Source organism: Onychostoma macrolepis, chromosome 11, assembly GCF_012432095.1.
Source record: "Onychostoma macrolepis isolate SWU-2019 chromosome 11, ASM1243209v1, whole genome shotgun sequence".
Lineage (NCBI taxonomy): Eukaryota > Metazoa > Chordata > Actinopteri > Cypriniformes > Cyprinidae > Onychostoma > Onychostoma macrolepis.
In genome coordinates this window covers 3,490,863-3,505,133 of record NC_081165.1, presented here as the reverse complement: position 1 = coordinate 3,505,133, position 14,271 = coordinate 3,490,863, and the positions used below count along the sequence as shown (strand labels likewise).

General features: G+C 42.1%; 1 protein-coding gene across 15 annotated transcripts in view; it reads right to left on the bottom strand.

Annotated features, from left to right (window-relative positions):
- LOC131549370 (band 4.1-like protein 1) overlaps positions 1-14,271 on the bottom strand; it is a 303,307-nt gene that overhangs the window by 201,658 nt on the left and 87,378 nt on the right. For all 15 annotated transcript variants that reach the window (XM_058791485.1, XM_058791490.1, XM_058791497.1 and 12 more), the window contains 2 exons: positions 11,846-11,958; positions 11,374-11,535 (listed from right to left, as the gene is read on the bottom strand). In XM_058791485.1, coding sequence (XP_058647468.1) covers positions 11,374-11,535; positions 11,846-11,947 — 264 coding nt within the window. In that variant the 5' untranslated portion in view covers positions 11,948-11,958. The remainder of the gene's footprint in view (positions 1-11,373; positions 11,536-11,845; positions 11,959-14,271) is intronic.

Below are 14,271 nucleotides of genomic sequence, written 5' to 3'. Positions count from 1 at the left end.
GCCACCAAATGGGAATTAAATATTCCATGGAGGGATTTATAAAATATTTAAAAATAAATACGGTGGGTAACTCGAAGGAGGGTTTACAGATCACAGTGCAAGCGGGAGAAGTGTCATATTACAGTCGGTCCCCATGATCGTGGATAACAACATGCAGGATCAACACTGTTCATGTATCGCGCTGTACGATTAAATTAATGTACATTTAACCAGTTTAATATGGAGAGGCACTGAAATGTAGACCTTCGTTTATGTGTTTTTGACCTACACTGTACAAGACACGAGAACAGTCTACTATTCAGGTTTGTACCTTAGCATGTTAGACTCACTAACTTTAACATTAGCTAGTTTTGGCCAGAGATACCTAGCTAAAAGCATATGATAACGTTAACGTTCTGCTTGAGCAGATGAAAATTGTAACTTAATGAGTGTATGACCAGAAAATGAACGTTTTGTCTTCATTTGTATTGGGGTGAATACTTAGGGACATTTTGTTCTGTTTTGTTTGGATTCAGGAAATGCAATAAAATAAATTATATTGCCCATCCTCTTAGGATACCTGGAATCAGTGTTACAAGTACCCCAGGCACATCGTTTTTCCTTTTTGAAGCATAAACCCCATAAAACCGTTGCGAGCTTCGGATCTTCCAATGTTTTTCTATGGCGCTGAAACCTAAAGATGTCAGAGTTCTGCTCCCCGTGCAACTGATACTCGACTGCCATTGGCTAGTCTGCGTTCGAGGGGAGGGGCTTACCGATAGGTCGATTATTTAAAACAAAAACAAAAAAATCTGTAAGACCTCAAAAGGAATTGTTCATGTTCCAAAGGTTGTAGTATAAAATATTGATGTATTTTATGTACATTAAGGGAGGTATTAGCAAAATTTCACCTATAGTAAGTCAGTATAGTCACTAGGAATGTACTACAACTTTTGAAGCATATTTCAAAAAGGAAAAAAAAAAAAAAAAAACTTTGTGAATTGCAGTAATTTCTTAAGAATAATTATATACTGTTTGTACAGTGAGGAAGATGTTGGCAAAATTTGAACTGTATTAAGTCAGTCTGGTCACTAGTAACATAGAACATTTGGAACACAAAAAATCCCATTTTGGTGAATTACTGTAATATTTTTTCTTAAAAATATTTGTGTAGTGTACATACTTTGGGAAATTATTGTCTAGGGCGAGTTATTGGCAATATATATTTAGTCAGTTTGAGTAAATTATTCATTTACTGTAAACATTAATTTGAATAAATTATTGGAATTTAATAATTTAATTTAAATAATTTAATAAATTATTACTTTGTTTTGTACTGTGAGGTAAATTTGCTATAACAATAAAATAACTCATCTGCTTAAATGTACATAATATACAGTAATATATTTTTTTAATTAGATGCTGAATTTAATAATTTATTATCGTTTACCACGTTAAGTGTTTTCTTTATGGGAAATGTTTAACGTGCAGTTTTGCACGTTCCGTAAAGGCTAGTTCACACTACAGGATTTTAAGCCAGCTCCAAATGGGCAAGTCAGCTCCAAATGGGTTGGGCCTTGTTAATATGCCCAACACCAGGGCTGGACTGGTAATCGGGCATAACGGGCATTTTCCCGGTGGGCCAACGCACTGAAGGGGCCGACAGAATTGTTTTTGTTTTTTTGCCAAGGACCATCACGCAGGGACTACGAGCAGCCATTGGCCCATTGATTTGTCTCCTGTATTGACAGCGTAAACCACCCAATCACAATGCGCTATAGACGGAGCCATGAAGTGTTTTGCTCCGCCTATATAAAGAATGCTTCATCCCAACTTCTTCCTCGTCGGCTTTTCCCACGTTTTCACAACAGCTTTATCAAGAAAAGGCTTGCTCTGCGGTGAGTGATACGGGCCAAAGAGCCAGGCAGGAGGAGGAGAGGAGAGCAGTTGAATCGGTAAAGTGCTTGATAGGGACTTGACACGGAGGCAGGCTGTCTATCCTGTCTGTGCGCAACATTAGTGCAGAATACGCAAACACTTTTTAATAAAACGTAAATTCGTCCACCGCAAAGTCATGTCAAGTGTGTTCATAGAGGTTTCCATGGGCTAATGTGAATAAATCTAGATTTAAATTCGAAAAGACACGATATTGTCATGGTCCTGCTGGAGCCAGGGAAACGTGGGGAACCAGGAGTTCTTCCAAACATAGACTTTATTGGAATTGCAGGAATGCAGGACACACTAGTAACAATTAACAACCGACATGGAGACAGGGAAACACAGGGCTTATAAACATAAGGAAATCAGACAAGGAGAACTCAAACAGGTGGGGAACAATCAAACACGTCTGGGAACAAATCAACTAATAATGACAGGAACAGGAACAAACCAAATATGGGCACGAGAGGAGGGGAAACACAAGACAGGACTGACATTACTCCCCCCTCCCACAAGGCGCCCACCCCTCCCGTTGGATGTTGCAAGGCGCGGGCCTTGCAACATCCAACGGGGAGGGGGGGTGGGCGCTCTGGAGGCCTCTAGGGACCAGGAGACACAGACGGCCTCCAGGGCGGTGCCCGTTCCGGGAGCCATGGCGGATCAGGGGAGTCCGGCGGCCATGGCGGATCAGGGGACTCGGGATGCCATGGCGGATCAGGGGAGTCCGGCGACCATGGCGGATCAGGGGAGTCCGGCGGCCATGGCGGATCAGGGGACTCGGGCGGTCTCGGGCTGGGGTTCAGGGGAAGCGGACTCTTGGGAGCGCCTACGTGGCGGAGGCACTGGGGGGCCCTCTGGCAGCGAGGAGCTGGACGGGACCAGTGGAGACTCTTGGGAGCTCCTTCGTGGCGCAGGCACTGGGGAGCGCTCTGGAAGCGCGGTGCCGGACGGGACCAGCGGAGACTCTTGGGAGCGCCTTCGTGGCGCAGGCACTGGGGGGTGCTCTAGCAGCGCGGTGCTGGACGGGACCAGCGGAAACTCTTGGAAGCGCCTTCGTGGCGCAGGCACAGGGGGGCGCTCTGGAAGTGCGGTGCTGGACGGGACCAGCGGGGACTCTCGAGGAGCAGGCCCTGGCGGGCACTTACGAGGGGCCGGCACTGGCGGGCACTTGCAAGGGGCCGGCACAGGCGGGCACATGCGAGGGGCCGGCACAGGCGAGCACTTGCGAGGGGCAGGCACTGGCGGGCTTGCCATACTCTCTGCAGGCTTTCGTGGGCCGCGAACGGAGGCTGGTGAGAGGGAGCCGCGGACGGCAGCGGGCTTTCGTGGGCCGCGAACGGCGGCTGGTGAGATCGAGCCGCGGATGGCGGCGGGCTTTCGTGGGCCGCGAACGGCAGCTGGTGGGAGGGAGCCACGGAGGGCGGCGGGCTTTCGTGGGCCGCGAACGGCGGCTGGTGAGACGGAGCCATGGACGGCGGCGGGCTTGCGTGGGTCGCGAACGGCGGCTGGTGACTAGGGCTGAGAACGAGGGTGGAGCTATGGAGGACACGGGGGTATTTGGGGTCGACCTGACGTTTTTTTATTATCCAAAACAACTAGATGCAATGATACATATCTACACTACCAGTCAAAAGTTATTGAACAGTAAGATTTTGAAGGGTTTTTTTTAAGAATTATCTTCTGCTCACCAAGCCTGCATTTATTTTATCCAAAATACAGCAAAAGCAGTAAATTGTGAAATATTTTTACTATTTAAAATAACTGCTTTCTATTTGAATATATTTTAAAATGTAATTTTCAGCATCATTACTCCAGTCTTCAGTGTCACATGATCCTTCAGAAATCATTCTAATATGCTGATTTGCTGCTCAAGAAATATTTATTATTATTAGTGGATTCTTTGATGAATAGAAAGATCCAAAGATCAGCATTTATCTGAAATAAAAAAGCTTTTGTAACATTAATACACCATTCAAAAGATTGGAGTCTGTATAATTTTTTTGTTTTGTTTTTTGGGAAAGAAATTATGGAAATTAATAATTTTATTTAGCAAGGATGCTTTAAATTGATCAAAAATGATGATAAAGACAAAAGATTTCTATTTCAGATAAATGCTGTCCTTCTGAACTTTCTATTCATCAAAGAAACCTGAAAAAACATTATACTCAGCTGTTTTCAACATAATAATAATAATAATAATAATAAATGTATTTTGAGCAGCAAATCAGAATATTTGAATGATTTCTGAACGATCATGTGACACTGAAGACTGGAGTAATGATGCTGAAAATTCAGCTTTGATCACAGGAATAAATTACATTTTAAAATATATTCAATTAGAAAACAGTTATTTTAAATAGTAAAAATATTTCACAATATTACTGTTTTTGCTGTATTCAGACTTGGTTAGCAGAAGAGACTTCTTTCAAAAAAAATTATGAAAAATCTTACTGTTCAAAAACTTTTGAATGGTAGTGTATATCATATATATATACGTATATATATATATATATATATATATATATATATATGGTGGTGGGCCACCAGGACCAAAAAATACCAGGGCCGATTTTTTGTCCCAGTCCAGCCCTGCCCAACACCAAACCCAACCCTAAACCTACCCTCCCACTTGGAGCTGTCCCAACCTACTTGCGGCATAAGTCCCTCCCACTTGGAGGTAATTTCCTCCCACTTGGAGGTCTCCAGGCTGCAGTGATATATACTTGAGTTAACGAGCTCGCCGACAGGTCGGGCTGTAATCGAGGGAAAATCAGCGGGTGATTGGCGCTCCACAATCTTTATGTGTGAACTACACAACGATGCATTAAAGAGGATCGCTGATGCGTCACCGACACCTCGCAGACGCCAAACAAATATCTAGCATGCCAAATACCTGGATCACGTGGTGTCAGGTGTCGTGACGAGCTACAGCCAATGAAAGAGCAAGGCATGGGTTGAGGTCACCGGAAGAAAAACAACAGCAGCAACTTGGCTTAAAGAAAAGTTAGGCTTTTATTTTTGCACATAAAACTTGCTTCGATCTATAGAATGTGTGGTAGATGCTTCATCCTACAGAGCATCTTTCACTCTCTTTCACAGGCTTTTGGCTGCTATATGTTTATTAACCACCAGATGGTGCTGTCCTCGAAACAGTCAGAGGAAAGCCTCAGTGCATCACGAGGCTTCATTTGCCCATCTCAACCGTTCCAATTCTCACGAGTGTTTTCATGACAAAACGTGGTTTAGGAACCGAATAGAGTCGTTGGGTGACAGAGTTGTTGTCAGCTCGTGTAGTGTTGTAACCCCTGGTTGTGGATCATTTACGTAGAGTCACGTAATGTGAACACCACAATGACTTAAAGACAGAAAATCAAGTCATGTAGTCTGAACAGCACAGTGATAGGCCGACGTGTAAAGTCATGTAGTGTGAACTTGGCTTAACTTGCATTCATATCCTCATCTGTTTGCATCATCAGTAACATCTGAGTTTGGTCTTTTAAATAGGCTTGTTTGAGATGAGCAAAATCTGCGCAGAACTGATCACCGATGATCACCGCAAGATGTATGCCAGTTAGAAAAGTGTCAGAGTTTTTCATTTTATTTTTTTATTATAAACATAGGTGTAAATCCCGAGGGGGACGTGGGGACAGGACCCCCCTAACAATATCATTACAAGCAACTCTGTGTATTAAAAATAATATAATGGACATATACTTAAAATAATTGTGTGAGTAGTAAAACAAAATAAACGCAAAAAACCGTTATAAGTTCAGAAATGTTTTGATTCCCCCCTCCCTTTCCTCACAGTGGTTTGGTCCACTGCCTGCTTTCCTCTTTTACTGATACACACACACACGAGTCCGGTGGGAGAGAGCAAGTTCCTCAGTAACAGTTAGTTATGTGTAAGTAATTTAGGCTGTCAAGGCTATTTTATTCGCTTTAAACATCGGGTGAAATGATTCTCTCTCTTTAATACAGATGATGCTGGATCATTAATAAATTAGTCATGACAAAAAATATATGATATCCGATGTTTTTTCTATGAGAGATTATAAGGTTAACAAGCTTAATACCGTAGCTTGTCACCCACTACAACTAACACAGCGATAAGCCTGTGTGTGAACTGATATTAGGCTAATATTGTAGACCTACCTATGTGTTGGGTTTTGCTAAATATGATGTTAAGTGGCAGATCAGTGGGCTTAATGCGGTTGAATATCTAAAGAGACGTACTCGGTTTCAGACGAAACCTAAAATACTATGGATGACGCAAAATAATAATTATAATATGATCGCGTGGTGAACCATATGAACCAATCTCATATTTAAACAAGGTCCATGCTATGTACACATGCTGTCTACGCATAGCTATCCTTAAAAGTACAATTTTGGCTGTATTATTTGTGTCCCCTTCAAAAATTGGTCTTGAGAAATTTTATGTTTATTGTCCCCCCCTACTGTTAGATGAAATTTACGCCCCTGAACATATAACATTCACAGGGGATACAGTCACAGCAATAAAATACATACACAACCAGAATACAAAACAGTAAATACCTCAATAATAGTAATAACAAAAAAGAAATATAAAGAGAAAAACAAATAAATAATAGTTACCATAAACATCATTTAAAATAAATAAATAAAAAGTGTCCGAGTTACGTCCGCCTTGTTCTGATGTCATGCTAACATGTGCCAAAAAAGGCGAGGTGGCTGTGTCGGATTGAGCAGTCGAGCGCAGTTGCTCTCCACCGACTGTGCTGATCAAAAGCATGATGGGAAATGACTTGCTGACGACACAGCTTAATGCTCATTGGTTCAGACAACTGTGATGCTGCTTTCTCTGCTAAAATGTTTTATTTTCTTTTTTAAATCCGATTTTATGTGATTGTGTATTTAAATTATGCTTGAATATTCCCAAACACTACCCTGCTGAAAAAAATGATAAAACCCTGGGCAAAACACAATAGAAAATGTAATGGGTTTAATGGTTATAATGGGAATTGTATTGGTTTTAATGGAAACTATAATGGTGTTGTCATGGTGCACAAGCAGGGAAGAACGAGGAACACGGAGACGAGGATAAACTTCAAAATAATAGTCTTTAATGATGACATCAGGGCAGATCAGGGCAGGGCAGGGCAGGGCAAGGCAAGGCAAGAACAAGGCAAAGACAAGGCAAAGACAAGGCAAAGACAAGGCAAAGACAGACAGGAACACCGGGGAATAACGAGTAGACCAGATGAAAACTAACAGACAGGAACACCGGGGAATAACGAGTAGACCAGACGAAAACTAACAGACAGGAACACCGGGGAATAACGAGTAGACCAGACGAAAACTAACTAAACAGGCAGGAACTAAATACACATGACAATCACTGATAATTACTAAAACACTGCTGGACAAGACTTAACTAATAATCACACTTAACAAGGACAGGAACAAGACCAAATATGGACACAAGAGGCGGGAACACATGACACACACGACAGAGGACTGACAGGTGTCTACTGGTATGTGATGAATTCTATTGGTGGGATGTTAAATCCTATTGGAAAAATGCCCAAAACACACTACAAAAAGGAATTTTGTAATGGTTTTACTGGAAAAAGCAAATGGTTTATAGTGGTATTTTAATGGAAACCATTGGAATTTCTGTGATGGTTTCTATTGGGCTTCTATTGTTTTTTTTTTAGCAGGGTATGACAGTGCGATCACTGTGTGAGATATGTGATTGTTGTCGTATTTCTATAAAAATCTAAAATACATCTTTATATTAAAGTAGAAATGGATGATAAATAAGCCTTTTGTATGGGATTAAATAGAAAGCACTTTGAGTGTCGTTCATCAGATTTATATTCATATAAAAGCAACAGAACTGAAATTATATCACATTTATTCGCAGCACAGCATGAGTGAGAGTAACGCGATATCCGCCTTTGATCTCATATGTATCTGTTCCACTTTGAGAGAGCAGAACTGTCCATCTTGACTGTGCTTATTTCACTCCTCCCCTCACTCATTTCAGGCGAGGCGCATCTCAAACAAGCCTAATAGTTGTCATTGTGTTAGTGCACCACTGAGCCGCATAATGTGTTTTCTTTAACCGATTTCTGAGGGAAACAGCATGAAACCTTGCACGTTCGTTCTTATTCTACAACTGCTTAACTGTCGATATAGTTCACATAATCATCAATAAAGTATATTCTGAGATCTGAGGTCTTATATCACTGTATTAGTTCACTGAGGCGCGTTATGCGTCGTTGGGGAATCCTGGAGTGTGACGTATGAGGGGAACCCCAGTATTACAGCACAGCGTCACACAAGCCATGATACAAAGTTACAGAAACTAAGCAACTGAAAGCAATATATGTCTTCCTCAGATGTAAAAGGAAGCTGCTTACATGTAGGCTACGGGAAACAGCGAAGATGTTAAATTAAACATACACACAATCAACATTTCCACATGTTTATACTGGCCCCGATAATCAAAACTTCTACTTAGCGCTTGCTCCATTTCTGCAAATCAGTTTTTGTAAATGAATGACTTGATCCACATATGGCCTTCATCAACAGCCATTTGCGCCACCTGCTGGTGAGCGGCTGACATCAGCTGGAGATCATGCATTGGTGCTCTACTGCTATTCTTGCTGTTCCCGGATGTGCAACGCTGAATTTTCTGACGAATTTTAACCACTGAATTTGTGGCAGCGAATTTGGAAAGTGAAATAAAATGACCGAAATTTGCCTGTTGAATATTATACATCATATTTTTAAATAGATTGAATATTTTGGAAGTGAATTCTGGAAGGTGAATATGAATTATTGAATTTTTAATTATGAAAATGTGTGTGAAATATTTTGAATTTAAATATTCACAGCTTAAATAAACAACTATGTTAAATTTCAGGACCTAAAAACGCAAGCCCTGGAAATACAAGGCATTAAAATGCAAGCACTGTTAATTGCAATGCATCTTTTTTTTTCGATTTGTGGAATTCAGCATGCTTTATGTTTCAAAAACTATTGTCATTATTCTGCTTCCATACAAAATCTTGTTTTTTGTTTTTATTGCATTTTCCAAAATGTTTTTTGGAGTTTGTACATACTAAAACATCACTGTGAGGGAAAGTGTATTTTATAATAACCTATGGTAGTTTCAGTTTAGAAATGATTCCAGTTAAAGCTGTCAGTGACAAAAACAGTTGTTCCCTTTCGATGCTTCACTCGTACTACAACGCTAGACGCTAATGGGGAAAACTCCTTTTTCTCCGAGGACTGAAGACTTTTTCAATCAGGCAGTGTAACTGCACGGCCATTGGTTCGTGCAGTCTATTAAAAACGAACCAATGGCTCGGCAGCAGATGGGGGCGGGGCTATCTGGCTATATAAGCGGGCATTTCGCCATAGGATCTCAGATCAATTCTCCTTCAGTGACGACGATCTCCCTTCGCTGACACTCGGATCGCTCTCCTTTTAGAGAGCGAATCCTCCCCTCGCGCCCTCCTGTTTTCTTCCTCCCAGGGACCTGTGAGGAAAAAAGAGCGGGGCAAAGGGATTAAGCGCTCGGTCACGAGCGAGCTCACGCTGACCCAGATCCCGCGTGCCTCACCCCTGCCAAGCAGAGTGATTTCTCACATTCTCTTTAAGCGCGAAGACCAGCGTCCCTCTGCTGATGCGAGCGACATGGTCTCATTCGGCGCCGGACGAGCTATTAGATGACAGCATGTCTCTAATAGCATCAGACATGGAGGATATTTCGGGCTCTACTGCTCACCCCTCCAAGCCATGCAGAATGACCTCCACCCTCGCTGGACAAGAGTACTCCTCCACCGGGCAGGCCGCCTCATCTCTGCACTCCATGACCATGCTACAGGTCTTCCAGTCCAAACTCCTCCAGGCTATGGATGAGACAGGACCTGATGCCTCAGCTTTTAAGGAGCTGTGCAGCACTACAGACCTGGCTCTAAGGGCCGCCAAGGTCACGACACAGGCTATAGGGAGGTCAATGGCCAACTTAGTGGTGCTGGAGCGCCACTTATGGCTAAACCTCACAGAGATTAAGGAGGCTGACAAGGTCCCATTGCCTTTGATTCCACCCCACGCATGGCGTCATGGACGCATCCGCGTCAGGGTGAGCCAAGCCTGCGTTGCAGCCCTGGCCCCCTGGAAGAATGGTTTAGACAAGGCGTGATGATGGGTATGGTCTACAGAAGGAAGGTTGTCTCGATAGATGCTTCCAACACAGGTTGGGGAGTTCTGTGCGTGGGCAATCCGACCTTCGGCTCCTGGTCGATAGCAGAAGGTCGGCTACACATCAACTGCCTCAAAATGATTGCAGTATGTCGAGCGCTTCAAACCTTCCTGCTGGCCCTGAAGGGACACCACGTGCTAGTCCGCTCAGACAGCATAACGGTGGTGGCCTATATAAATTGCCAAGGTGGGCTCACCTCGAAATGCCTTTTCGAGATTGTAAGGCGCCTCTTGGAGTGGGCAGATCTCAACCTACGTTCATTAATGGCAGCACACGTGCCTGGCGTGCTGAACCAGGGAGCAGACATGCTATCTCGGAGCAACATCCCCTCAGACAAGTGGATGCTCCACCCACAAACGGTTTAGAAAATCTGGGAGATCTTTGGCAAGGCAGAGGTCGACCTCTTTGCCTCAAAAGACAACTCTCACTGCCAAAATTATTTTTCGAAGAGCAAGTATACTTTGGCCCATGAATGGCCCAATCTCCTCTTATACGCTTTCCCCCTGATCGCTCTGATCCCCCAGTTAATCAGGCGAGCCAGGGAACACAGACACAGAGCGCTATTAGTGGCCCCGCACTGGAGAAACCATCACTGCATCTCAGAGCTGTCTCAGCTGCTTATAGCAGCCCCATGGCCTGTTCCCCTGAGGCAGGATCTCCTCTCTCAGGCGAACAAAACGATTTGGCACCCTCAGCCCGAACTGTGGGCTCTACATGTGTGGGTTCTCGACGGGAATCGGTAGATCTCCCCTGAGAATATCCTAAATACGATCTCACAGGCTAGAGCTTCGTCCACAAGACGCCTCTACGCCCTTAAGTGGTCGGTCTTTTCCGCCTGGTGTAACCCATGGCGAGGACCCTATATCATGTGACATATCGGTGATATTGTCCTACTTGCAGGAGCTGTTGGATAAGGGCCGTTCCCCCTCCACGCTCAAGGTGTATGTGGCAGCTATAGCAGATTCTCACGCTCCTATATTAATACACTGCACGAACCAATGGTCGTGCAGTTACACTGCGTGATTGAAAAAGTCTTCAGTCCATCTAGCGACGCAGTACTCGTTCCCGTATCTCAGGGAACCAAGGTTACGTAAGTAACGGAGTACGATTTATGAGTTTATTAAAGGGTTCTTAGTGCTTCACATGAGGCATAAAGAGAACTGTCATGCGGACACCACTGAAACAACTCTTCCACTTACCTCAATGTTCTCTTCATAAATAGAACTGTCCAAAAGTGCGATTTTAAAGGGTACGGTCTTGGAGCGTTTGGAGCCTTTCTGAGGGGATCTTGGGCTCTTGTTGGACGTTGTTCTGTCTGATGCATCATGTACATCTCCAGAGTCATCATGAGGCTTGACATCCTATAATCAGTATATATTATCAGTTTATATTACATTATATCAGTTTATATTACAAAATATTTTTTCACATCTGTTTATCATTAAAATATTTTCTTTCTTTTTCTTTTTTTTTTGTTGAAAAAACTGTTTCAATTAGGCAGTCATGCGAGTCTACAGGAATGGGTCCTCTTTGTCATGTCGTCTTGTGGTTTTCTTGTCAAGTGGTTGCATGTTGGTTGACTACACTGACTTTGATTTGGTGGACAAGTTTTCAAAGAAAAAAATAAATGAACAAATGTCTAAAATATTAGTTGTTAAAACAATTCCCTACCTCTTTCGCCATTTTACCATCTGAGTCTGACTCTGGAATGGTAACTTCAGTACCCTTATGTTGGGGTGTCACCTCAGTCCCAGGCCCTGTCTCAGTCCTCATAGTCACCTTTCCTGAAAAGAAAAAAAAAAGTTATTTATTACATTGTTCTCTACATATCAGTATGCATCCTTAAAAAAACACTATGATTAATGCTACTCAGCTTTCAGTGCTAAATCACATCTTTGATTGCAGTAAAAAAGACAACTCAAAAATATGCAGATACATGAAAAATTGTAGATACAGATACATGTCTATTGTAGATACAGAGATAAATGGGGGACTACTTAATTAGCTTTGGCAGTCCTGTACATTTTGTCCTTATTTTGAATATTTATGTTTGTCTTGTGTTAGAGCACCTAGTTTTGTCTTTGTGTTGGCCATGTATGGACTCCTCTTGTCCTGCCTTCTTGTTTTCCCTTTACCATGCACCCTCAGTTAGTATGTGTCTAGTCTTTGTTTGGGCAGTTGCACTTACCTGTTCCTCATATGCTTTCCTCTCTATATTGTGCTTCTTTTCCTCTTTGTCTTTGCTGGATTGTGTATGTTGCAAAAGTACACAAAGACAAAACCAATAAATAGACATGACCAAAGACTGAGAGCTAGACAGCACAAATTGTGCCTGAGTGTTTGTGGTATTGTCTTTATGTATTTTTTGTGTGCCTGTCTTTCCTCTGTCTTTACAGTGGAGTCTGTGCTGCCAGTATTCACCTGACTTCAGTCTGCCCTCTCCAGTATTGATCCCTGATTACATCTCTGGTTGCTTTTCTAACTTCTTCTTGGCTCTGACCACCTGTTTGGACTGCTCACTGGTTACTGACCCTTGCCTGTTGCTGACTTCTGTCTTGAGCTTGCTGTCTATGCACTGTTGTCTGTGTGCACAGCTTCTGATTCCTCTCCTCATCAGACTTTTGGATTCTTTCTGCCTTTTTGGACTGGCTGCTGTTTGGACTGCTTACCCAGCTGTTTGACACAGTGGTATGGACTTACAGTACTTTGATCTAGTGGCATGTGTTATATTCAACCGCATACAGATGACAGTGGACAACAATGTATTGTGTAAATTTGTACCACAAAGCACTGAAAGCAAAGCATTTGATATCAATCTGTAAAGACAAAACACTACACAAGAGGTTGGTCTACTACAAAACCTTGCCATTTAAAACTGGTTCCACTGCAACACCACTATTCTGTTCACTGACTTTGAAATGCATACTGCATCCAAAAATGGCAAGCAATTTCTAGATCTAGTCCAAGATCTAATCCATGGGTCCTCAAATAGCAGATACCGGACTGTGAGACCATTTCTACTGTTTAAAGTGAGCAGCATGTCAAAATGACAGAGCTGTACGCACCACGCTATATCCTCTAATTTTTAGTCCTTTCCTGGTCCATGTGCATTGCTTCTCTCCCCTGCTAAAGACATAAAGCTTTACAAAAACTACAGATGTTATTTTAACAACAGAGGCACAGTGCACAGCAAAATTGTTTTTGATACTTTTGCTAAAACAATACAGAAAAAAAGTTGGAAAAATTATTTGTACATGGCAAGGAAAGGCAACTAAAACTTTGAAATTACTAGTTAACTTTCCTTTCTGTTCATATTGTGTTTATTTACTGTAAATTTTTTTTTTTTTTTTTTTTTAGTAGATATTTATTTTAAGCAAAACTTCAAGATGAAAACCCTGAACTCCCATACAAAGTTTATGCTTATTTGCCAAACGGCAGTAATTTTCTGTAAATCTACATCGGTTATGGTTGCTTCCGGGCGAGTGGATTCTCTGCAGCTTTCTCGCCTCCGCTCTATTGCTATGACTCGTCAGGATTGTAGCGCATTCTCATTGGTTTACTGGCCTGTGGCTGATTTCATGCACGAGGTAAGCTTACAGCGAAGCGCTCGCCCAAGCGGAAAAATGCGCTGTTGCTGTCAGATCTCGACTGCCGAAAATCACATTGTGTTTGATGCAAAACCAACTCGACTAAATCAAAAGAAAAAAATATGCTGTAACTGTATTTTTATGTTTTCTCAAGCAAAACAAATTTTAAGAGTCCAATGAAAACATATCTTCTTACATTTTTGGTTATAGACAACATATGCATGTTGAAGATATAGGCTAGCCTACGTTATTGTCAACATGCCTAATTGGTAAATTACAAAAAATAAAAAAAATGTTTTATAAAAACGTGGGCTATATAAAATTTTAATAGCCTAATAAAAAACATCAGGAAAAGAAAGAAACATGAGTCCTCTGAACATTTTGAACATTAACATGTTATTGTTCCCTTTGTTTTGCATATGCTCGTGTCGCTTACAGTTAAAGTCCTTCTCTGATTTTATTGTTGTTTGCCATGTTGCAACGTTACTTGGCAATATTTTAAAGATATTA